The sequence below is a fragment of the Cervus elaphus genome, chromosome 12 (genome assembly GCF_910594005.1).
Source record: "Cervus elaphus chromosome 12, mCerEla1.1, whole genome shotgun sequence".
Lineage (NCBI taxonomy): Eukaryota > Metazoa > Chordata > Mammalia > Artiodactyla > Cervidae > Cervus > Cervus elaphus.
This window is the reverse complement of record NC_057826.1, coordinates 17,276,515-17,300,446: the sequence shown is the minus strand read 5'-3', so window position 1 is coordinate 17,300,446 and position 23,932 is coordinate 17,276,515. Positions and strand designations below refer to the sequence as shown.

The window sequence follows — 23,932 nt, the reverse complement described above, 5'->3', positions numbered from 1 at the left end:
AACCTGCCTGCCAATGCAGGAGACCTAAGAGATATGGGTTTGATCCCTGGGTCAAGAAGATCCCCTGGAGAAGGAAATGGCAACCCACTCCAGTATTCTTGCCTGGAGAATCCCATGGACAGAGGAGCCTGGTGGGCTATAGATCACGCAACTGCAGAGTCAAACATGACTGAAGCAACCTGGCACAAAAGATAGTGTGCACTGTTTACATTGTCCAAATTCTCTTCTACATATAAAACCAATACGTATTTTAGAATACTGCACCTTAGTTATCAATTGTTGCACAACAAACAACTCCAAAACTTAGTTGCTTAGAATGACAACAGACATTTATTATCTCACAGTTTCTGTAGTTCAGGAATTTGGGAGTGATGTAATTGGATAGTTCTGGCTCAGGGTCTCTCATGATACTGTAGTCAAGATGTAGGCTGGGACTGCAGTCATCCGAAGGTTTGGCTAAGGCTGAGGACCCACCTCCGTGGCTGGCAAGCTGATTTTTTGGCTGTTAGAAAAACGCCTCAGTTGCTTCCCACATGGACTCTCCATAGGGCTTTAAATGTCTTCATAATATGGTGGCTGGCTTCCTCCAGAGTAGGCAATTCAAGAGAGGGCAATGCAAAGGCAGCAATACTTTGTATGACCCTGCAGGTCACAAACTATCACTTCGCTGTATTCCATTGGTCATACAGACCAATGCTGATACAACGTGCAAGGAACTACACAAACGTATAAATACTGGAGGTGAGGATCAGTGGAGGCTATCTTGGAGACTGGCTACTTCCAATTATAACCAGTATCTGTATAATATTTTGTGTTCAGCTCCCCCCCCCCCACTTTATATATATTTCTATTAACACAACTTACATACTTCTTGCTTTAGAAACTATGTTATTCCAATGATATGAACTCTTGAAAATTAAAAATGTCATGGACTTTTAATTGCTCTGAAAATATCATATCCCACCAGTTGAAGCCATCCATTTATGTTACAGTCCCAATATTTTACTTAAGGAAAAGAATTAAAGTCAGAAAAACTACAACTCAAACAATGTCCTGCTTATTCCTAAGAGTGAAAACAAATTTGAATACTTCAAATAAAAGTCAGGTAATTTTAGAAACAAGTAGGAAGAAAAGAGTCACTACATTTCAGATTGCAGATATCAGTTAATAACTGAATAATAAAAATTAAATACAGAATCAAGGAAAATAAAGAGTGAAAATAACTATACTAACAGAATAGCAACTTATACAGAGAAAAAAAATCCTAACACAATGGTAGCATTAGTTATTAATACTTAGGTACTGAAAAGATATTTGGTAGAAAAGGTTGAGACTGACAACTAACAGATTTGAAAACCACAGAAAAATTTTATAACCAGCAGTTTTTAAATATTAACTAGATAAAAGAAGGTTTCTTAAAAAAACAACTTTTGTTAAATTATTGCCAAGGATCTATAATAAGACCTGTGAGCATGGGGAGTGACTGAACAGTAAGAAGAATTTCCCAACAATATGCACTGTCTCATGTGATGGGGAGAGGAGAACTTTGAGCTGAGGGCTCAACCCTCATCTGATCACATTGTCCAAATGGATTCACAGATCAGAAGGCTGGTGGAAAAAGAGTTCTTTTAAAGTCCCTCCAACACTAAGATCAAATACTCTCTCAAAAAGGAACTAGAATTCACGCACTGGTAGTTACCAACAAATATAAACTTATTTCCTATGAACAGATTAGTTCTTTCTATACTTTATTCCATTTTAATCAAAACATTATTAGACATGTGTCAAGAAGGGCCGCTCTGTACAATGAACCATCTGAGTCTTATACTGAAATGAGATGAGGCAGTGCATGACCTCATTCTTCATTGTTTCAAGCCTGACTTAGCTACAATAATCACTGCACAAGGAGAGCTCTTGCTATTGCTGCCTTGCTTTCTTCACAAGTCACAAGGCCTTTTTTTACCCATTCATTAAAAGTAGAAAGTCCTTTAGGTAAGAAGATACTATTAATCAGGAGGGGATTAATACTGCTCCAATAAGCAAATATAATGAAAATCTACAATGATAAACTATCTCTGCCTCCAAACCCATATCCACCGTGGGAGGCACTTATTTGCAGAAGAGTAATTACAAGGATCAGTGCCATTTGTCACTGGTTATATTGGAGTTTGTGAGAAGTGAAAATGTATTTTCCTTTTCTTGTTATTAAGTGAAAAACAGCTACTCCTTCAAACATGTTGAATCAAAATGAACAACTTGAGGAAGGTAAATATTACAATGACATCTCATGTATAAAACCAAGAACAGTGGCTCCACATATGTACATTTCCTCAAATATGTCTTTCTGATACGTCTTCTCTAAATACCATAACATTTTAATTTTAATAGTGTTTGGTAAAAATGTTCCTAAAGTGACATATTTTATTCATGGTCCAGAGTTATGATTATAACCATCAGTTATATTTTTCTGTAAACTTGGGATGCCTTCGGGGACTATATGTCTAGAGGACTGTTTGCCCTTCTGTCAACAAATAGTCCCAGATTGCTATGCTTTTGAGCTAGTTTTCCTTAACATCATGCTATCTGTTATCACCGATCAGTGCTGTCATGTGCCTGCCTCCTTCAGTAAGCTGCCACCATCTAATTTTGAAAACTCTTTTGTGGGACATGAATCAAAGAGTCACAATTACTAGACTTTTATGTCAACTTACACAAATGAGGGCCTCTCCAACAAGGATTGTGGAATTTGTGACAGCTTTTACTGGCTCATTAATCTCTTTCCATTTACTGTGAGTTCTCAGCTAGGAATAAAAAAGCAGAAATCTGACCTATGGGACTTCCCTGGCCCAGCGGTTGAAATCTGCCTTCTAAGGCAGGGGGTATGGGTTTGATCCCTAGTCCAGGAATACTCCACATGCCTCGGGGCAACTAAACCCATGTAGCACAACTACTGAGCCCTTGCTCTAGAGTCCATGAGCCGCAACTACTGAAGCCCACAGCTTGTGCTCCACAACAAGAGAAGCCACCACAGTGAGAAGCCCACTCACCGCAACTAGAGAGAAGACCCCGCTCGCTGCAAGCAGAGAAAGAAAATGCCTGCATGTAGCAACGAAGACCTGGCATGGTCAAATAAATAAAAAGAAATCTAACCTACAGAAAAAGAGGGTATTACTTTATATAAGTTACTTACCAATATTTTCTTTTCCTTCTGGGCTTTCCACTTTGTTTCCTTTAACTAATGTATCAGTTTTTCAACCTGTAGAAGATGGATACAGATACTCATCAGAGCAAAGTTCTTTCTCCCTTTTTTCTTTTCTCCTATTTTTGATGCAATTATCTCTTTCTATATTTCTATTTCCAATCTATTTAGGCTTTGGAAAGTGGATTATCAAACTAATCTCCTAACCTGTAATCTAGTACTCGGCCTCTTTCTCTTCTTTTAAAATTCCTTTTCACTCAGACTGCACCTGCAGCCACTCTAATAAAACCACTTGCTTACAAAATCCGCAGTAACAGGAGAAGGCAAGTTACACTTCCTGTAAAAGCTACAGTACATTTTTGAGTTTATATACTTTGTGAGATCTTTTTTTTTTGGCTGTGAAGAACTCAAATACCAGTTGTGTCTTCCACAATATGACTGAGAGTGGCACTCTAATACAAAATGAATATGTGGTCAAAGGGGCCTAGTCAGTCCCAGTCACAGGTACATACTTACAAGACTGAAAACAGGGGCTCAAACAGTATTTTTACATCAATGTTCACTGCAGAATTATTCGCAATGGCCAGAAGTGGAAAAAACCCAAGTGTTCATTAACAGATGCATAGATAAACAAAATAGGACACATACACAAATACAATGGAATATTATTTAGCTATAAAAAGCAAAGACTTTCTGATACATGCTACAACATGAACCTTGAAGATGTTATGCTGAGACACACAAAAATATGATTCCACTTACACAAACTATCTAGAAAAAGCAAATCTGTAGAAACAGAAAGTAGATTAGAGTTTACCAGGGGTTGTGGTGAGAGGAGAATGCGAGCTATTGCTTAACAGGTCCAGAGTCTCTGCTGGGGTGATGAAAAATGTAAATAGATAAGAGTGATAGCTGTACACCACTATGAAAGTAATTACACCATCGATCTGCACACTTACAACGGTTAAAACGACAATTTTTATGTTATATATATTTTACCACAGTAAAAAAATAATTCTTTAAAAGCAGAGGGAATCAAGTACTGCAAACATAAGATCATAAGAGGAAAGACTTGGGCTATTATCTCAACATAGCAACAGTTATGACAATACTCACCCCTGAACTACCTCATGAGCCAATTATGACTTAAATTCTGATACTCAGAAAATGTCTTTAAGCATCTGAGTTTATATAGTATCTTCTATTCTCTCAGAAATAGAAAGCTAAACTTACCAGTGCAACATAAACCTGTCAAGAGAGGATGTAAACAATGTAATAAATTGTAACTACAGGGCCTCCAAAGCAATTCTTTTTAATAAAGGTCCTCTTACAGGTTGTTGCCTACAACTTTAACACTTCTCCAGGTATTCTCTTGGTTTCCCAGAATGGAATTAGTGACATCTACCCCTACGCATGCAATCTTGACCACAGTTCTATTAGGTTTTCTTTTTAAAAACACTCATATTGTGTACACACTAATACCTGAACTCAAAACAAGAGACACCTCGAACTGATTATCTCCAAACAACCCCCTTCCTCAGTGCCCCTGCCCAATTAAGAGAGGGTTAAATGGATTCTCTAATTTCCTGCTCCTGTTAATGGTACCACAAGTTTCCTAATTTATGATGCAAAATTTTCATCATCTTTGCATTCTCCTCTCTCACATCCAATCTCTTATCAAGGGCTAATGATTTTTGCTTTGCAATATCTTTCCCATCTCTTTCTCTTTCTTCCCTCCTAGCCTCTTACTGATTATCTAAAGTCTGGCCTTTATCACTTCAGACTTTTGACCACTATAGCCTCTTAACTGGTCTTCCAGTCACCAAAGTTTCTCTTCTCAAACCCATACACGACTGTTTCTAAAATGTAATTTGCATCATTTTCCCACTAGACTGTAACTATATCATGTTAGGGATTCATTCACCTTTGAACACTGAACAATCTGGCATGTAATACATTTTTAATTCATCAGTGTTTATTGAATGAATTAATGAAATCATAAGTCCTAACACTTTCCTTCTAAAAACTTTCAATTTTCCACTGCCCATAACAGAAGTTACAAGCTCAAATACTGAAATACCTACTGGGGCCAGGCAGAAAATGTAAGTGAGTAAAGATGTGTGTAATCAACAGGAAGTGGTAGGGACTGTGCAAACTGGAAAGCACATGTCCCATCTAAAGGGTATGTTACTTGCTGTTCCCACAAATTGCTGCCATAATGAAATACAGGTCTAGTGTGTTGCCAGGTCTTTTGATTTTTCAAGATAAGCTAAGAGCACAGATTTCTAAGAATCTGGTTTTTAAATGTGTGTGTTCGTCGCTCAGTGTCTGACTCCTTGTGACCCCATGGACTGCAGCCCACCAGGCTCCTGTCCACAGACTTCTCCAGGCAAGAATACTGGAGTGAGGTGCCAGTGACAACTAATACCATTAAAAAAAACCCCAAAACACCATGCAGGCAAAATGAAACATATCTATGGGCCAAATCCAGTCCTCAAGCTACAAGTTGGTGACTCCTTGCTCTGTAGGATAAAAGACAAACTTCTTGCCTAACATTCTAATTCCTTCTAAGTCCCAGGCTATTCTGCCAAAGTTTTTGCCCACACAAGAACACCCTGTGCTAAGCAAGCATCAGAATCACCTGCGGGGCTTGTTAAAATATATAACTTGATTGCAGGCTTCACTGTCAGGATTTCCAGTTCAACACAGTAGGTATCAAGTGGGGGTGGAGAATGTGCACGTCTAACAAGTTACCAGAAGATGCTGACACTTACAGGTGTGTGGACCATCCTGTGGGAACCACTGCTCTGGTTAAATTATGCTGTCTCCAACACACTGATTCTGCTCATTTGTTTCACCTTCCCCGAAAGTCTTCCCTTTTACTTTCAGCCTACCTCCTCCTGTAAACTTCCTGTGACAGTCTTTCATGCCTCCAAACTGCTGTAGCATTTAAAGTTCATACCATCTCCCCTTAATTCATCACTGCTTAGTGGAGATGTATAGCTTCCAATTGAGGCTGTACAGTCTCAGAGATCAACGATCAGGTCAGCACCTAATACACCTGACCGTAAGCCATTTGAAGGCTGGGGCCTGTCTTGGTTCCCACTATACCCCTTGAGCTATCAGGGCCTGGTATTCAGTTGGTACTTACTAAACTTTTTTTTTTTTTTAAATTTTTTTTTAGAAAGTGAAAGTGAAGTCGCTCAGTCTGTCTGACTCTTTATGACCCCATGGACTGTAGCCCGCCAGACTCCTCTGTCCATGGGATTTTCCAGGCAAGAGTACTGGAGTGGGTTGCCATTTCCTTCTCCATAAACATTTCTTAAACGAATGAAAATTGGACAGACCCATCAAATGAAGAGTGCGGAGAAGCAGACCTGAAATTTGGGTATATAACCTTTCTTAAACAACTGACTTTAAGTATTGTGTGATGGCTTTTCAGAATGGACAATAAAAACTAAACATTTTGCAAATACATTGTCAATAGATAATAATTATATGTGGAAACAGATTTTGTATGTAAATAAAACAGTGAATATTTAAAAGAAAACAAATTGAAAATTTGTAAGATTAAATCTTTTATTTGTACCACATGGCTTCCCTGGTGGCTCGGTGGTAAAGAATCTGCCTGTCAATGCAACTAGATGCAGGAGACATGGGTTCAATCCCTGGGTCTGGAGGATCCCCTGGAGTAGGAAAGGGCAACCCACTCCGATATTCTTGTCTGGAAAATCCCATGGACAGAAGAGCCTGGGAGAGTGTAGTCCATGGGGTTGCAAAGAGTTGGACATGACTGACTGTGCACGCATGCAACAACAAAATGCAATGAAAAAGTAGGATGAAATTAACTAATCCTCCATAATATTCAGAAATATTGATGAGTTTCCTTCAGATAGAGTTTTGAGGACAATATATTTATTCAAGATTCTAAAGGCTGTGTAAAAACAAGATCAGAAATGGTTCACCTAGCTTCTCCAACTTATAGAACAGCATCAGTGCTATCAGGCAATTTCAAGGATGACTTACAAGTAGAAATGATACTGTGCAGGGCCCTAGGAGGCTCCTGGGCACAAGGCCTTTCTGTGTTCCCCATTTCTTTGATTATAAGAAACAGCCTTCATTCACCCTCCCTGATGTTCCCTGAGTTTCAAGGGGCAGATTCAAGAAGTTGTTAATTAGGGAAGGGAGTGAATTGAGACCAGGGTTAAACAGCCAGAAGCAGCCTTGGGTCAAAGTCTTGTTTCCCATCAATGGACACGTGCAAAGATATTTTTGAGCTATTTTGCAGATACTGAAACTCCCTCCAGGTGGGAGAAGTTGTGATATGCTGCCCAAGAGCATGTAGACACCAGATCAGTTAAACTTGAGGCCGATGGATGTTGACTCCTACTTACCAACTCACCACCAAACCATCAGAAGAATGTCCATGAGCTGATCACATCCTCTTTTACTATAAAACTTGTCACTATCTTCCCCACATTGGAACACATAGTTTCAAGAGCATGAGCCTGCTGTGTCCCCCTTTGCCTGGCAAAGCAATAAAGCTCTTCTTTTTTACTTCACCCAAAACTCTGTCTCTGAGATCTGATTTGCACAGGTGGACAGAGAAGCTGAGAATCTGGTGTCAGAAACTCGGTCTCCAAGCTAAACCAGAATAAAGCTACAGATGCCTTTTACAGAGTAAACCTAATTTTGAAACTACTGGAAGAAAAAAAAATTATAAATAATAATATGTAGTTTTAAAATAATTTTGAGATATAGTCTTAAGTTCTTATTTGGCTTTTTGAGAAACTCCACACTTGATGATCAATGGGATAACAGAAAAGTTGACATTATTTGGCAAAGACAGAAAATCCAATTTGGGAAAAATGATAATAATGACAACAAAACAACCCAGGAGCAAAAGAAGCACATTTACAGCTTTAAGATAGCAGAGATGTTACCTTACATTCAGATACCTGCCCTACCTACCAGGACCATAATGATCTTGTCTGTGTGAGGATTCAGCCAAGACACTCCGCATTTCTGTGTTAACCAGGAACTGTGCACACTGGGCAGGAAAAAAAAAAAAGAATTACAAAACCAAGTAAAAAAAATACCAAGTGCTAATCCCAAGTTTTAAAAGCATTAGCATTCTAAACAATAAAACAAAGCAAATTTATTCAATTAAATAAACCTCATAGTAAAACTACAAGAGTGTATGAAAGGAAATGCTACCAATGAACTGCTAAATAGCAACTTCCTACTTTTACAAACGGATGACTGAATAATAACATCTAGTTCTTTGGCAGAGAATGTGGAGGTTCAGAAGACTGTAGATTCTAGAACTACCTCTACTACAGTGTGAATCTGGGCATTTCTCTTAGCCATATTCAAGTCACAACAGTTTTAACTACAAAGTCAAACTTAAAGTCAATAAAAAAAATTTTTGTATGATAAAATAACTAAGAAGTACATGTAACTAAAGTATTATGCACATAAATTAAGAAATAATCTTACTACAGTCAAGTTTTCATGTTTATAAATGAGTCTACAGACAACAGATGACTTGGACTGACTTTCAGGTTCACAGTAACCAATTTTTTAGAATGAATTCCAAATATAAAGCCTTTAATAGGAGACATCCCAGAGAAGGCAATGGCACCCCACTCCAGTACTTTTGCCTGGAAAATCCCATGGACGGAGGAGTCTGGTAGGCTGCGGTCCAAGGGGTCACTAAGAGTTGGACATGACTGAACTACTTCACTTTCACTTTTCACTTTCACACATTGGAGAAGGAAATGGCAACCCACTCCAGTGTTTTTGCCTGGAGAATCCCAGGGACGGGTGAGCCTGGTGGGCTGCCGTCTGTGGGATCACACAGAGTCAGACACGACTGAAGTGGCTTAGCAGCAGCAGTAGGAGACATCCTACACTCTCTTTTCTGCAAGTTATCAGTAGGGAACATTTTCAGAACCCTGTACATATCAAGTGGTAAAGAAAGTGGTAAAGAACCTGCCTGCCAATGCAGGTGACATTAGAGAACCTGGGTTCCATCCCTGGGTGGGGAAGATCCCCTGGAGAAGGGCACTCACTCCAGTATTCTTGCCTGGAGAATACCATGGACAGAGGAGCCTGGACGGCTACAGTCCATGGGGTCGCAAAGAGTTGGACACGACTGAAGCGACTTAACACGCAGACATATAAAATCAATCATAACTTTATAGATTCTATATCAGAATAAACCCCTTCAGTGTATGGTAATTCCATCATGGACCCACGGAAGTGTGACATGCAAATGGGGGGGGGGGAGAGGGAAGCACCAGGAATAGAGTAAGCCACTATCATGCCAGCAGATGGCATGGCTAAGATTTTCAGTGCTTATTAATATTAACAATCAGCAAGTTCCCTCTTAACCACTCAATTCAGACACATCAAGGACGTAGCTGGGAAAAAAAGCGGGGGAGGGGGAAGGTTTGAATCAGAGACATCTGGACAGGTTGCAGGGATTCAGTTCTCCTTAGAGAAATGGAGAAGATGCACAATGAAGTTTTTAAGGAAATTTTTACGTTCAATTTGAAAGGGAGACATGCACAGCACAGCTTCAATCGCAAGTTTCCTAACTGTTGTCTCGGCCCCCAGAATTCCCTGTCTTTCTCGATGACTCACGGACAAACTCATTGAATGAAGAAGGCATGATCACAGAGCTCCTCCTCTGAAAAAACGCGAACCATCCTTTTGAGTACTACTCCTTTTCACAGGTGTGCGCGGGGTTGGCTGGGGCGGGGGGGGGCGGGGGTGACGACACCAAAATAAAACAACAGAGCAAAAGGCCAGAGCTTTCAACTTCACGCGACCCGCGGAAAAGGGAGGGCAGCACGCGCAGGAGGTTATTAGCAAACGGGAATCTGGGGACGGCAGCGACAGGACAGAACGGGACCTGACGCCGGGATACTCCGCTCCAAGGACTCTCCACGAGGCCCCGGAGCCTCTCCGACGCTCAGGCTCCCCGACACCCGCGCGCCGCCCGCCTCACCCTCCAAACCACCCACCACCCTCGGACAAGTCCTCAACCGCCTCATCAAAACATGTTTGGCCTGGGAAGCCCGCTGGCTGCGCCATCCCTTACAGAACCAGCAAGTGTTAGGAGCCAGGAGAGGGAGAAGGAAACCAAAAGAACCGGGGTGGCCTCGGGAGGGGCGGAGCCGGGAAGAGAGCTGGGCGGCCACGGCCACGCTGGCTGCGGCGCGAGGGAAGGAGAGGACGCGCGGGCGAGACGCGAAACGCTGTGAACCCGGCGGAGGCGGCGCTCCGACGAAGGGGCGCGACAGCTCCAGCCTCCTCAGGGGAGAGCGCCCCGACAGTCGCGCCTCCGCCGCCGCCGCCGGCCAGTGGCTCCGGCCTCCTCGCCCGCCCAGCCCGGACCCCAGTCAGGCACCGGCGCGCCCGCGCTCGCACACTCACCGGGCGCGCGCCGCCACGGCGCGGCCGCCCGCCGCCCTCAGCCGGTCTCCGCCCCGCCCCCCGCGCCCGGCCAGTGGACTGGGCCCCGGGGGTGGGGCAGGGGCGGGGCAGGGGCGGGGCTACGTCACGGGCGCGTGCGCTCTCTGCGCGCCCGCAACGGTTCGCGCGGATCGTTACCTGCGCGGCTCGGTGGTGTCCTTAGAGAACCGAGACAAGACCACGGCAGCAGGGCCCCCGGAGAAGCCAGGATGCCGGCTAAGGGGAAGGACAAAAAGAAAGGGAAGGGCAAAGACAAAGGCAAAGATAAAGACAAGAAGAAGAAGTAAGGGGAAGCCACGCGGGGGTCCCTGCTCCAGGGCCTGCCCTCCGGGGATTCTCAGGCGCCGGCCAACTGGCGCCCTTTTCCCGCTCCCCTATCGGACCCTCCCCTCGCTCTCCCAGACTCTTGAGAAGGACGGCTCCGATGCTCAGAAATCCCCCAAAGGCATGCCATACCCCCCACTGCTTCAACTAAGACCGGAGTGTTGAGATTTGGGACCCTGAAATCTTTGACACAGCCCCTGCCTATGTGGAGTGTACTAACGAGGAGGCAGATAAGTTCCCCAAGAACAGAAGTAACATAGGACCGAACTGACTCATTTGAAAAGACCCTGATACTGGGAAAGGTTGAAGGCGGGAGAAGAAGGGGACGACAGAGGATGAGATGGCTGGATGGCATCACCGACTCAATGGCCATGAGTTTGAGTTAACTCCGGGAGTCGGTGATGGACAGGGGGGCCTGGCGTGCTGCAGTCCATGGGGTCGCAGAGTCGGACACGACTGAGCGACTGAACTGACTGACTGACTGACTGAGGACCGAATGAAATAAGTGCTGTTGGAGGGGAAAAGAACTAAAAGTGAGGAGGAAGGGTTAGTTCTGACACTGGAATTGAAGGTCGGAGATCCTCTAGACCTGTGCTATCCAATAGTGTTGTCACCAGTCATGTGTGGTTATTAAGATTCGTTAAAATTAAATAAAACGAAAAATTCAGATCCTCGCTTGTAGCGACTACATTGCGTGTACTCAGTAGGCCTGTATGGCTAGTGGTAACTGTATTGGACAGTCTAGATAGCATTAACGTCACAGAAAGTTCTATTGGACAGCATTGTTCGCCACCAGTGATTCTTAGCTGGGGAGGGGGGTAATTTTTGCCTCCCCGAGGACATTTGTCAAGGAGACATTTTTGGTTGTCACATCTGGGGACCTGTAGTGGATAAGAGACCAAGTGAAAGTCACTCAGCCGTGTCCCACTCTTTGTGACCCCATGGATGATACAATCTATGAATTCTCCAGGCCAGAATACTGGAGTGGAGAAGATCCCTTTGCCAGCGGATCTTCCCGACCCAGGAATCGAACAGGCGTCTCCTGCATTCCTGGCGGATTCTTTACCAGCTGAGCTATCAGACCAAGGATGCTGTTAAATATCCTACAGTGCACATTAACAACCTCCCGCCCCACTGCAGACAAAGAATCATGTGGCTCAGAATATTAGTAGTTGGGAAATCCTGCTCAAGGCCCAAAGATTCTTTTGAATAGGCACCAAGCCTTATTCACCTTATCTCCAGCACCTGGAAGAGAGTCGGAATCATAGAAGAAGCTTAATATTTGTTAAACAAATTAAGATGTCTGTTCCTCTAGGCTTCAACTTGGATCTTACCCCTCCTCCCCCGCCTCAATCCCGCAAGAACTGTGCTGTAGTGCTCTGGGTTCCTTATTTTTTTTTTTGCCTGTAACCTGATCGATCTCAGCTGTGTGGTTGAGAGGCACTTAAACATCCTAAGGATGTCTGGGTGATTGAAGTAATTCCTTGGGCCTTTTCAAGGATTCCTTTTGGTTTGAAGGAAAACATAAATGATTTGCGTATTCAGATTTCCCCAAATGATGAGAATTTCTGAAGTGGATAAGATTGCTCTAGCATTAAACCTTCACAGGTTTGGAGTTGCTGCTAGATTGCCACTACATTTATTGGATGACCCTAGTGGTTCCTAGACACATTGGAATCATACATCTTGTCCAACAGCACTATATACAGGACCACAAGGGATCCTTGTAAAGTTTATAAAGTAATTTGTTTAAGAGAGTATTGCCTGCTCAGTACAGAAAGTTTAGGAAACCAGGTAAGTCAAACAGAACAAAACCACTTGTAATCCCATTATCCAAAGATAACCACTATTATCATTTTGGAATATTCTTATTCTTCTTCCTAAGATAATAGCCCAATATACAAATTTATTTGCAATTTCCCCCCTAGTGTATTAATATAAGTATTCTGCAGTGTGATTAAAAAAAATAACTGCATGGTTAGTCTTGCATTTTCTGGAAGTGCCAATAGCTTGTCACATTCCTAGAACTCACTAGCATATGTTTTCTATTTTTGCCCATTCATCTACAGTGCACATATCAACAATGACAAACACTTGAGGGCAATAGACCATATATATTTCTTACTAACTCATTCATCCAACAATATTTGCCCATATGTGCCAGGCAAATGCCAAGCAAAATAAATTATAATAAATAGAAAGGTGTAATACTAATATAGTAGAGAAATAGTTATATGCTGTTGATGTCCTCTTCCTGTGCAGGAAGATCATAAAGCTTGAGGAATCTGTTGTGGAGAGAGCCAAGGCCAATGCCTCCCTTTGGGAGGCCAGGCTGGAAGTCACAGAACTCTCTAGGATTGAGTATCGTGATACTTCCCGGAGACTGGCAAGATGTAATGAAGAGTTAAAGAGACAGCAGTATAAAATGGAGAAAGACACAATGTCTGTATTGAACCATCTGAAGAAACAGGATCAGGAGAAAGATAATCTGGTAGGTAGGTAGAAACCCTCCCAAGCCTTAGTAACTATCCTTTTTGTTATACTGATGTGGCTATGTATTTCCAGTATTTTAATTCCTTGAAACCTCATCTCACAGTTAAGACATTTCAGTTGACCTTTAACTCTCTTTTGAAGCAACATGTTATTTCAGAACGGCTTTACAGTCAGAATTGACTTTTATTTTCATCCTTGTCCCGTGTTTTCTTGGCTGAAACAGAGATGATGCTAATGAAACGTTATGACCAACTTTGTTTTCAGAACAAGAGCATGGTGTATGATCTATATATTTTTTGATATTGATAACTATGAGTAATTAATAATCTATAAAGAATTTCATTGATAATCCATGATCACGTGGTTATGAACCCAGCAAATTGACTCTCTTCTGTTGGACCTGTTGAATCTTTATCTTATTGAACCTTGTCGAAATGTTGGGCATAGAGCTATCATTTTAGATCTGTGGGAAAAAAGGAAAGGAACTAACATTTTGGGACTCCTGTTTGTGCCAGGCACCATGTTGGGTATTTTACCTCTGCTATCTCATTTAGTCCTTTTAATAACCCACGTAGCCACAAATTGTCATTTCCATTTTACGGATAAAGAAATTGACTCTCAGGGCAGGTAACTTGCCAGAGTCTCACAGCTAGTGGGTGTTAACCTGTGAATTTAGGTGTGACTTAAATTCATCTCTTTCCTAGCTGCCTCTTTGTGTCCCATGGTGACCCAAGGAAATTTATCATGCTTCATTCCCATGTATGTTAAAAATACAAATACACATAGTAGGCACTTCTTAAAATATTTTTGCATGCATGCATGAATGAATAGGTTGTGATTCCACTGATGCTCTGAAAAAGTTAGCAATCAAAACTTAAGTTCAAGATGATTTGGAAGCATATTAGAGAAATCAGACAACTGAACACTTGTGTGGATTTTATGTTTTATTAAAGTAATTTTTTGGTACAGTATTTTTTTTAACCTTCTTTCCTAGGCAACTTCCATTTTAAAAATTACTCTTTGATAATAGCATGCATTATCAAAATTATCTGCTATAATGTATTGTTCTAAAATAAGCCTTTAGGCCAGCCATGCAAATAATTTTCAAAATTCATCATATAAAAGATTTGTGGACTGCATTAACTAATTGATATTGGTCTGCCTTTATCAGTATCACTTGAATTTCCTGATTTTCATCTGCCTCCATGTATCATAGGCCAGCATCTGACTGTAGCAAATATATAATTTTCTCCTAGACATGCATACTCATTAAAACTGAAGAAACTTCTTTGGGAGGAAGAAGTAAAATAAATTATTCAATATACCCTGGTTAACTAGCTCTCTTATAGTTTTGTTACTCCATACATGCTACTATATCCTAGAAATGCATTATTTGCTTAAACTTTATTTAAACTATTTACAGTCTTCATGTTAATTATAGAAATATTAGAAGTGAAATGTGTTTTATTTTTTTAAAAGATTTATTTATTTTTAATTTTTGGCCACACCGTGCAGCATGTGAGATCTCAGTTCCCTGGCCAGGGATCAAACCCACAACCCCTGCATTAGAAGGCTGAGTCTTAACCACTGGACCACCAGGGTAGTCCCTGAAATGTGTTTTAAAAACTATCATATTTTAGACAGAATTAGGAGATTTCCCTTATGGTTTTTGTATTTAAGGCTTTGTTCAGTCAGCACAAAATAAATCTACTTTATACCTGTTCTACATGACTTAGGTCTGTCTGTGTTTCTTTTAAAACATTTTTAGGTTTCTCTTGAGCTATTCTAAGATTATTTACAACAATATTTCACTTCTGTATCCTCTGATTTTTTAACCATGTCAAGGAATGTTTACCTTAAAAAGCTATAGTACTTTGGCCACCTGATGTGAAGAGCTGACTCATTGGAAAAGACCCTGATGCTAGGAAAGATTGAAGGCAGAAGGAGAAAGAAAATGATATGGTTGAATGGCATCACCAAATCAATGGACATGAGTTTGAACAAACTCCGGGAAATAGTGAAGGACAGGGAAGCCTGGCATGCTGCAGTCCATAGGGTCACAAAGAGTTAGACACGACTTAGTGACCGAACAACAGCAACAACAAAAAGCTACTCAGATTTCCTACTAAAACATGCCAGCATCCTTGGAGAAATGATTGATTATAAGACTGGAGCAAGGAGAGTAAGAGATGAACTTGAATATCTTATTGTGACAGGAAGTAAAGAACAAAAAATTAAAGGACACAGAGGGTAACTTGAAGGGGCTTCCACTGGCCAAATCTGGGACAGTCAAAATAAATGACAATAATCAGTTATAGCTTATTGAATAAAATGAGCTCATGAGTATACACAACTGATAAATATATACCTTAATAAACATGGGAGAATAGAATGCTTTTCCTTAAAGTGGAATGTAGTAAGTTATTAAATTTCCAAGGAATGATGCAATAATAAAAATCACCATTTGGCGTCAGAGTAATAATTGATTCAGTCAAGAACAAGAGTGGATGCTAAAACTAGTGGGCAAAAGTTTAATGAGCAAAAAGATACTTGCATAGTTGTAAAATATAGTCCTCCAAATTTATTAATAATTATAAAATGGAAAAATTGTAACTTTCAACTGGAGAAACCTGGCAGACACAGTCTTAACCAGTTGATTACACTTAATGTCAGTCATCTCATGCTGTGATGCAGTGACAAGGATACATCATCACTTAAGCAGTGTATGCTTGCTGAAAAGTCATAACCTGAATCTTCTGATGAAGAAACATCAGACAACTCCAGCTCTGGCCAGTATTCTTCAAAAACGTTGGTGTCATAAAAGACAAAGACTGAGAAATGGCTCAAGTTTAAAACTAGAATATATGACAACTAAGTGTAATCATAGTCGGGGATTATATCCTAGACCAGAAAAAGAAAAGTTACAGTGAAAGGACATCATTGATACAGTTGATGCTAAATTTGAATATGGACTATAGATTAAATAATAGTATTTTATCAATGTTAAATTTCCCAATTTTGATCATTGTACTATACTTCTAAGAGATTGTTCTTTTTCTTAGGAAACACATAATGAAATATTTAGTACAGGAGTATGATGTCCTAAACTTATTCTCAGATGCTCCAGAAGAAACAGCTTCAAAAGTCTACATCATATATATATATGTATGTATATACACACGTATATATGTATATAGACCTATCATAAAGGGAAAACAAATGTGGCAAAATTGAGTGAAGAGTATATGAGAATTCTTTGTACTCTCCTTGAAACTTCCCTTTAAAAATTTACTCATTTAAGAGAAATGCAAATCAAAACTCCAAGTTATCACTTCACACTTATTAAGATGGCTACTGTTAGAAGAACAGAAAATAGCAAGTGTTGGTGAGGATGTAGAGAAATTGGAATCCTTGTGCAATTTGGTGGCAATGTGAAATGGTATAGCCATTATGGAAAACAATACAGAGATTCATCAAAAAATTAAGAATAGAATTATCATATGATGCAACAATCTCACTTAGGGGTACATTTCCAAGAGAATGTAAAGCAAGATCTTGACAAGGTAATTGCACACCCAGTGTTCTTGAAACCCTATTCATATAGTTGAGAAGTAGAAACAACCAAAATGTCTGTTGGTTGATGAGTGAATAAAAGTGTGGTATACAAATACAAGAATATTATGCAGCTTTAAAAGGGAAGGAAATCCTGTCGTGTGCTACAACATGAATGAACCTCAAGGCCATTATGCTAAGTGAAATAAGTTACAAAAGGACAAATACTGTATGATTCTACTCATATGAAGTATCTGTGGACAGGGAGTATTGCCCCACATTCCAGTAAACAAAGAATGTCGCCCACCATTCCAGTTCTACAAGGATCAAGGCATCAGCCATTGCAGCCCCCCATCCTCCCTGCCATCTGCCTCCTTCCTCAGTGCATCCTGAGGGGGAGGAAATTCAGGCTGGAGCAAAACAGGAAGCATTCTGAGCTTTGAATACTTGGCCCTCGATAATTAACATACATATCTAAGGAATAATTTCAACAAGCCCAGATCCTTGCATCTTCCCTGACACAGAAAAGCACTAAAATCATTAACTCAAAATACCTTTTCCTTGTGATTACTAGTAACATTTTGATGTCTGACTACATGTTTTTTCCCAGGAAGAATCTGCTATATATTCTGCCTGCTCTCTTAACTTTTCTGAGCAGTTCCTCAGAGCTTTCTGGGAGGCTGTTTCCCAGGCTATAATCCTCAGTATAATCCTGGAACAAAACTTAATTCACAACTTTTAGGTTGTGTGGTTTTTCTTCCGTGGACATACCTGAAGTAGTCAAAATCATACAGACAATGTAGAAAGGCTGGGGGAGGGAGGAGAAGGAGATAGTGTCTCATAGAGTTTCAGTTTTGTAAGGTGAAAAAGTTCCAGAGATCTGCTGCCCAACAATGTGAATTAAAAATGGTTAAGATGGTAAATTTAATTTTTTTTTTTAGCCATACACATGTTACCAAGGCAATTATGACGATAGTCGAGTTTTGGAAACTGGCAATAGCAAGTTAACAGTATAAATAATGTCCTCTCTTCTCGTCTTCCCACCTTACTCCACCTCTCCAACACTACTGGTTTCTTTTATTCCATTCTGTTCTGTTCTATTAGCTGTGCTGTGCAGTGTGTGGGATCTTAGTTCCCTAACCAGGAATCAAACCCATGCTCCCTGCACTGGGAATATACAGTCTTAACCACTGGACTACCAGGGAAGTCCCCCCTACTGGTTTTAATATCACATGAAAACTGGGCTATGTAATTAAGTTAGGACGCAGAGAAATTTCTTTACCTTCCTCTTTCTTTTCATTTTCTACAGATTGAAAAACTGAAACAGCAATTGAATGAAACAAAGGAAAAAGCCCAAGAGGAGAAGGAAAAATTGGTATGTATACTTGATGCCTCACTTATTGGTGGTCAGGTTTCTGGCAAGTTCAGATATTTAAGACCCGAGGATAATTAAGTCCTCTTGAGAACTCAGTGATCTTAAAGCTCATACACTTGACTGTACAGAAGCTCAAAAATAACATAAAATTATGTTATTGTCGAAAATCATCTCAGAGTAGTGGTAGCTTACTGATCTTGAGCTCTAGGGCTTTTCAGTGGACAGTGCTGGGAAACATATTTTTTGAAGATTAAAATATATCATGAGCTCATGCTAATACTTTAAATTCAGATGCAGGAGTACAGGATTTTTACTTAACCTTATCTGTGTCTTCTTTCTCCCTCACCCAGAATCCTGGTTCTTAATGATACCAATGTAACTGTGTATTTTCTTCAAGCCTCAATACATCAATAGGCATAGAATACTAATATGATACCAATGTAACTGTGTATTTTCTTCAAACCTTAATACATCAATAGGCACAGAATACTAATAGTAATACTACTACCCACATAAACTGGTGGATACAGTTTAGGATTTGGGGGGGGGGGACTTTTCCCATTAGGATATATACCAATAGTGATCTACAGTGAAATTCAGCTCAGTTTAGTTCAGTTGCTCTGTCATGTCCAACTCTTTGCGACCCCATGGACTGCAGCACACCAGGCCTTCCTGTCCATCACCAATTTCTGGAATTTACTCAAACTCATGTCCATTGAATCGGTGATACCATCCAGCCATCTCATCCTCTGCCGTCCCCTTCTCCTGCCACCTTCAATCTTTCCCAGCATCAGGACCTTTTCAAATGAGTCAGTTCTTCACATCAGTTGGTCAAATACTGGAGTTTCAGCTTCAGCATCAGTCCTTCCAATGAATATTCAGGACTGATTTCCTTTAGGATGGACTGGTTGGATCTCCTTGCTGTCCAAGGGACTCTCAAGAGTCTTCTCCAACACCACAGTTCAAAAGCATCAATTCCTCTGCACTCAGCTGTCTTTATAGTCCAACTGTCACATCATACATGACTACTGGAAAAACCATAGCTTTGACTAGATGGACCTTTATTGGTAAAGTAATGTCTCTGCTTTTTAATAAGCTATCTAGATTGGTCATAACTTTCCTTCCAAGGAGCAAGCATCTTTTAATTTCATGGCTGCAGTGATTTTGGGGCCCCCCAAAATAAAGTTTGTCACTGTTTCCCCATCTATTTGCCATGAAGTGATAGGACCAGATCCCATGATCTTAGTTTTCTGAATGTTGAACTTTAAGCCAACTTTTTCACTCTCCTCTTTCACTTTCATTAAGAGGCTCGTCAGTTCCTCTTTGCTTTCTGCCATAAAGGTGGTGTCATCTGCATATCTGAGGTTGATAGTTCTCCTGGCAATCTTTATGCCAGTTTGTGCTTCATCCAGTCCAGCATTTCTCATGATGTACTCTGCATATAAGTTTAATAAGCAGGGTGACAATATACAGCCTTGATGTATTTCTTTCCCGATTTGGAACCAGTCTGTTCTCCCATGTCCAGTTCTAACTGTTGCTTCTGATCAAATTACCAAGGTCTAAAAACAATTTGAAATAATTCCTTTCTGTGAGGTTATGCCACCAACTCAGCAATACATTTTGCTTTTGACTTTTTAGGAGTTGCTTTAAAAAATTAATGCGAAATGATGTAATTATATAATTATGTTAAATAGGCTTCCCTGGTGATTCCGTGGTAAAGAATCCACCTGCCAAACAGGAGACACCAGTTTGATCCCTGGGTCAGGAAGATCCCCTAGAGAAGGAAATGGCAACCCACTCCAGTATTCTTGCCTGGGAAATCCCATGGTCAGAGGAGCCTGGTGGACTACCATGAGGTCACAAAAGAGTTGGACGTGACTGAGCAACTAAACAGCAGCAGCAATTATGTAAAATATTTATGTGTTTCCAAAGTAAAATCTATCAAACACGGTCTATTCTGAGAAATGTAACTTCTGTCCATGTCTCCACAATATACCAGAGTATATTGTCAAAACGGGTTTCTGTCAACATGATAGGTAAGAAATGATATTTTAGTGTATTTCAGTTTACATTTCTCTTATTCTGAGCTAGACTGAGCATTTTTTTCATGTGGTTAAGTGTCTTTTGCATTTGATAGCTCTTTTCATTTGTTAGTTGTGTTATTGGCCCTTTTCCTCCTCCATTTCCCTCCCACCCCTTTTTTTTCTCTTTACTTTCTCTTCTTCCCTTTCTCCTCTTCCTTTTCTCCTCATCTCTCTTTTTCCTTCTCTTTGTCTTCCCCCTTCCTTCCTCTTTCTCTCACCTTCTTCTCTATTTATTTAAGAGATATTGGCCCTCTCCTTGTCTCTTTGCTTACTGATTTTAATTTAGGATCAGGGATGTTATTTATCTCTCTTACAGATTAAAGATTTGTTTAGTCTTCTCATGAGGATTTCCCGGGTGGTGCTAGTGGTAAAGAACTCCTCTGCCAATGGAGGAGACATGAGACGTGGGTTCGATTAAAAAAAAAAAAAAAAGAGAGAGACGTGGGTTTGATCCCTGGGTTGCAGAGAGCCCCCTGGAGAAGGGCATGGCAACCTACTCCAGTATTCTTGCCTGGAGAATTCCATGGACAGAGGAGCCTGGCGGGCTATAGTCCATGGGGTCACACAGAGTCAGACACAACTGAAGTGACTGAGCATGCATGCAGTCTTCTCATACCTCTTTTAAATAATATCTACTTTTCTATACACGATCAGGTCATTTTAGAATTTTCTCCTTATTCAAGGCACTTGGTCTCTTTTAATAAAAATTAAAACTTTATGTGAAGGTAAAAAGGGAGATTTTTCTTCAAAGAAGAAAGGCAAATGGCTTAAGGCTTCAAATGGAACAGGACTCTGTGTGACCTCTGTTCTTTTTCCTAAGTCATTTACCTTTTTGTTACTTTTTGTTGATACAGGAACAAAAATTTACTATGCAAGTAAGTGAGCTGGAGGGACAGTTCCATCAAAAGGCCAAAGAAATTGGCATGGTTCAGACAGAGCTCAAAACAATAAAACAATTCCAGAAGAGAAAAATCCAAGTGGAGAAAGAATTAGATGATGTAAGTTTCTTTCATTCTTTCTTTCTTTAAAAAGAAGACATTAAAAAAAAAAAGAAGAAGACCTTAGAATTAACTATTTATGTCTGCAAAGGCCTTCATAGACATTGACTCCTGTGAGATGGTAAAGGATTCCCTTTGTAGAGATTATCTGAGAAAAACAGGGAAGACATATCAGTGTAGGACTGAATGCCAAAAGTCTTGATAGACTTTTCTTTTTCTAAGCATTGATTTCTTTGTGAATTCACCAGATCTTAGGCAACACACCCTCTTGCATTTATCACCAGTTAAACCTTTGGAACTACTACTGCTGTAGAAAAACATTAGCGGCAAAGTAGCAAAGTCCCAAAAGAAAATATATATAGACTGATGAATGATAACTTCAGAAAATTTTAAGACACACTGGGTAGGGGTGGATAGAGTGAGGACACCTGAGTACTTTCAGAAAGTTTCTCTGACATTGCATACTCTTTCTGTTCCCTCAGTTCAGAATATAGTTTTATTGCATTAATGACAATGCAATAAATGGCATAGATGAGGGCTAGACAGAGGTAGCTGAAATCAGCTTTGAGGTTTGGGCAAGTTACCTTCTCTATACCTAGGTTTCCTCATCTGTAAAAATTGGGGGTGGTAAGAGTTACTGGCTCATAGCATTGTTGTAAGGATTAAATGAATTCATATATGTAAAGTGAAGTCGGTCAGTCATGTCTGACTTTTTGCAACCCTATGGACTGTAGCCTGTCATGTTCCTCCATCCATGGGATTTTCCAGGCAAGACTACTGGAGTGGGTTGCATTTCCTTCTCCAGAGGATCTTCCCGACCCAGGGATCAAACCTGGGTCTCCCGCACTGCAGGTAGACTCTTTACTGTCGGAGCCACCAGTGCTGAAAATAGTGTATGTCACATGGAATTAACAGTGGTGTATAGCTCCCTGAGAAAAAACAAATCCTCATTTGTAACATTTACTGATTTCCTTGGTATAAATACTTATACTATGGCCAATTTCAACCAAGCCACAATGCGGCCAAAAAAAAAAGAAAAAGAAACTGGACTCAAGAGTGGTTACTTGTGCTGGAGGGGAGGGGTAGGAGAAATGGGGAGATGTCGGTCAAAGGGTACAAACTTTCAGTTATAAGATTGACAAGTTTTTAGGAATCTAAAGTATAATATATTGACCCTAACTAATAATACTGTATTATATACTTGAAACTTGCTAAGAGAGTAGATCTTAAGAGTTCTCACCACAAAAAAAGTAATGGTAGTTTTGTGACATGATGGAGGTGTTAGCTAATGCTACGGTAGTATTCATTTTGCAATATAGTGTATCAAATTAGGAGATTGTACAGCTTAAATGTATATACTGTTAATATGTCAATTATATTTAAATTAAGCTAGAAAAAAGAAAAAAAAATTAAAAGGTTAGCAAAAAAGTAATTTTTTGTGTGTTTCCATGTCTGCCTGCAATGCGGGAGACCTGGGTTTGATCCTTGGGCTGGGAAGCTCCCTTGGAGGACGGCATGGCAACCCACTCCAGTATTCTTGCCTGGAGAATCCCCATGGACAGAGGAGCCTGGCCCGCTACAGTCCATAGGGTTGAAAAGCATCAGACATGACTGAGCGAATAAGCACAGCAAATAGTATTTTGTATTTCTTTTATACCACTTAGTCCAATCTATCTTGATATTATATTTATCATTTGTCTTATCTCCCCTGCTAGATGGTAAACTTTTTGAGGTATGAACAGTATTGTGCTTTGTATTTATTGAAGTACAAGATACAGAGTAATGCTCAATAAATCTGTGTTGAATACTAAGTGGGTCTTTCATTTAAAATGTAATTGAAGGAATATCAAGTTTTCTGCTAACTAGATGGGAAGAATCCTTTCACAGTGTATATGTATATCAAATCATTGTTGTGTATACTTGAAATAGCATACATTTGTCAACAATGGGTTGCGAAGATCCCCTGGATCAGAGAAAGGCCACCCACTCCAGTATTCTGGCCTGGAGAATTTCACGGACTGTATAGTCCACAGGGTTGCAGAGAGTCAGACACGACTGAGTGACTTTCACTCACTCACTCCTCGATAAAGCTGCAGTTTTCTAGAAAGAATATCTAGTTTTGTTTTATATGAAAATATAAAACTGAATCAAGTTAAGTTCCTTAACTTTTCAGGAACTCTCAAAATAGCCATCCTGAGGTGTAGGTATACATTCTGAATCAAAGTGAATGAAGAACTAGTTGTTCATATTTGATTGGGCCTTGGTGTGAATTTTTTTTTAAAGGACAATTTTGCCCCCTAGTGGAGAAATGGATTGGTAGGCCAGGAAAACTTAAAATTCAAAAATAAAAGATCCTTGCTAATGTGAATCATAAGGTGGTTCTGTGGAATCCCAAATATGGAAGAATTAAGGCAGGTGTGGGGCT

General features: G+C 40.3%; 2 protein-coding genes across 5 annotated transcripts in view; one reads left to right on the top strand and one right to left on the bottom strand.

The window, feature by feature from the left end:
• The window catches only part of ENTPD5 (ectonucleoside triphosphate diphosphohydrolase 5 (inactive)), a 32,968-nt gene extending 22,268 nt beyond the window's left edge, over positions 1 to 10,700 (bottom strand). For 2 of the 4 annotated variants that reach the window (XM_043920345.1, XM_043920344.1), the window contains exons 1-3: positions 10,643 to 10,700; positions 8,171 to 8,249; positions 3,191 to 3,256 (exon numbers count right to left, since the gene is read on the bottom strand). The gene's annotated coding sequence lies outside the window, so the exon portion shown is untranslated. Of the gene's footprint in view, positions 1 to 3,190; positions 3,257 to 4,016; positions 4,074 to 8,170; positions 8,250 to 9,847; positions 10,606 to 10,642 lie in introns of those variants that run through there. The other 2 variants (XM_043920346.1, XM_043920347.1) reach the window with 2 other exon arrangements.
• A 59-nt stretch (positions 10,701 to 10,759) lies between these two features.
• BBOF1 (basal body orientation factor 1) overlaps positions 10,760 to 23,932 on the top strand; it is a 38,411-nt gene continuing 25,238 nt past the window's right edge. Inside the window, exons 1-4 of the mRNA XM_043920340.1 lie at positions 10,760 to 10,964; positions 13,268 to 13,496; positions 18,360 to 18,425; positions 21,364 to 21,507. Of these exons, the coding sequence (XP_043776275.1) occupies positions 10,891 to 10,964; positions 13,268 to 13,496; positions 18,360 to 18,425; positions 21,364 to 21,507 (513 nt within the window). The 5' untranslated portion in view covers positions 10,760 to 10,890. The remainder of the gene's footprint in view (positions 10,965 to 13,267; positions 13,497 to 18,359; positions 18,426 to 21,363; positions 21,508 to 23,932) is intronic.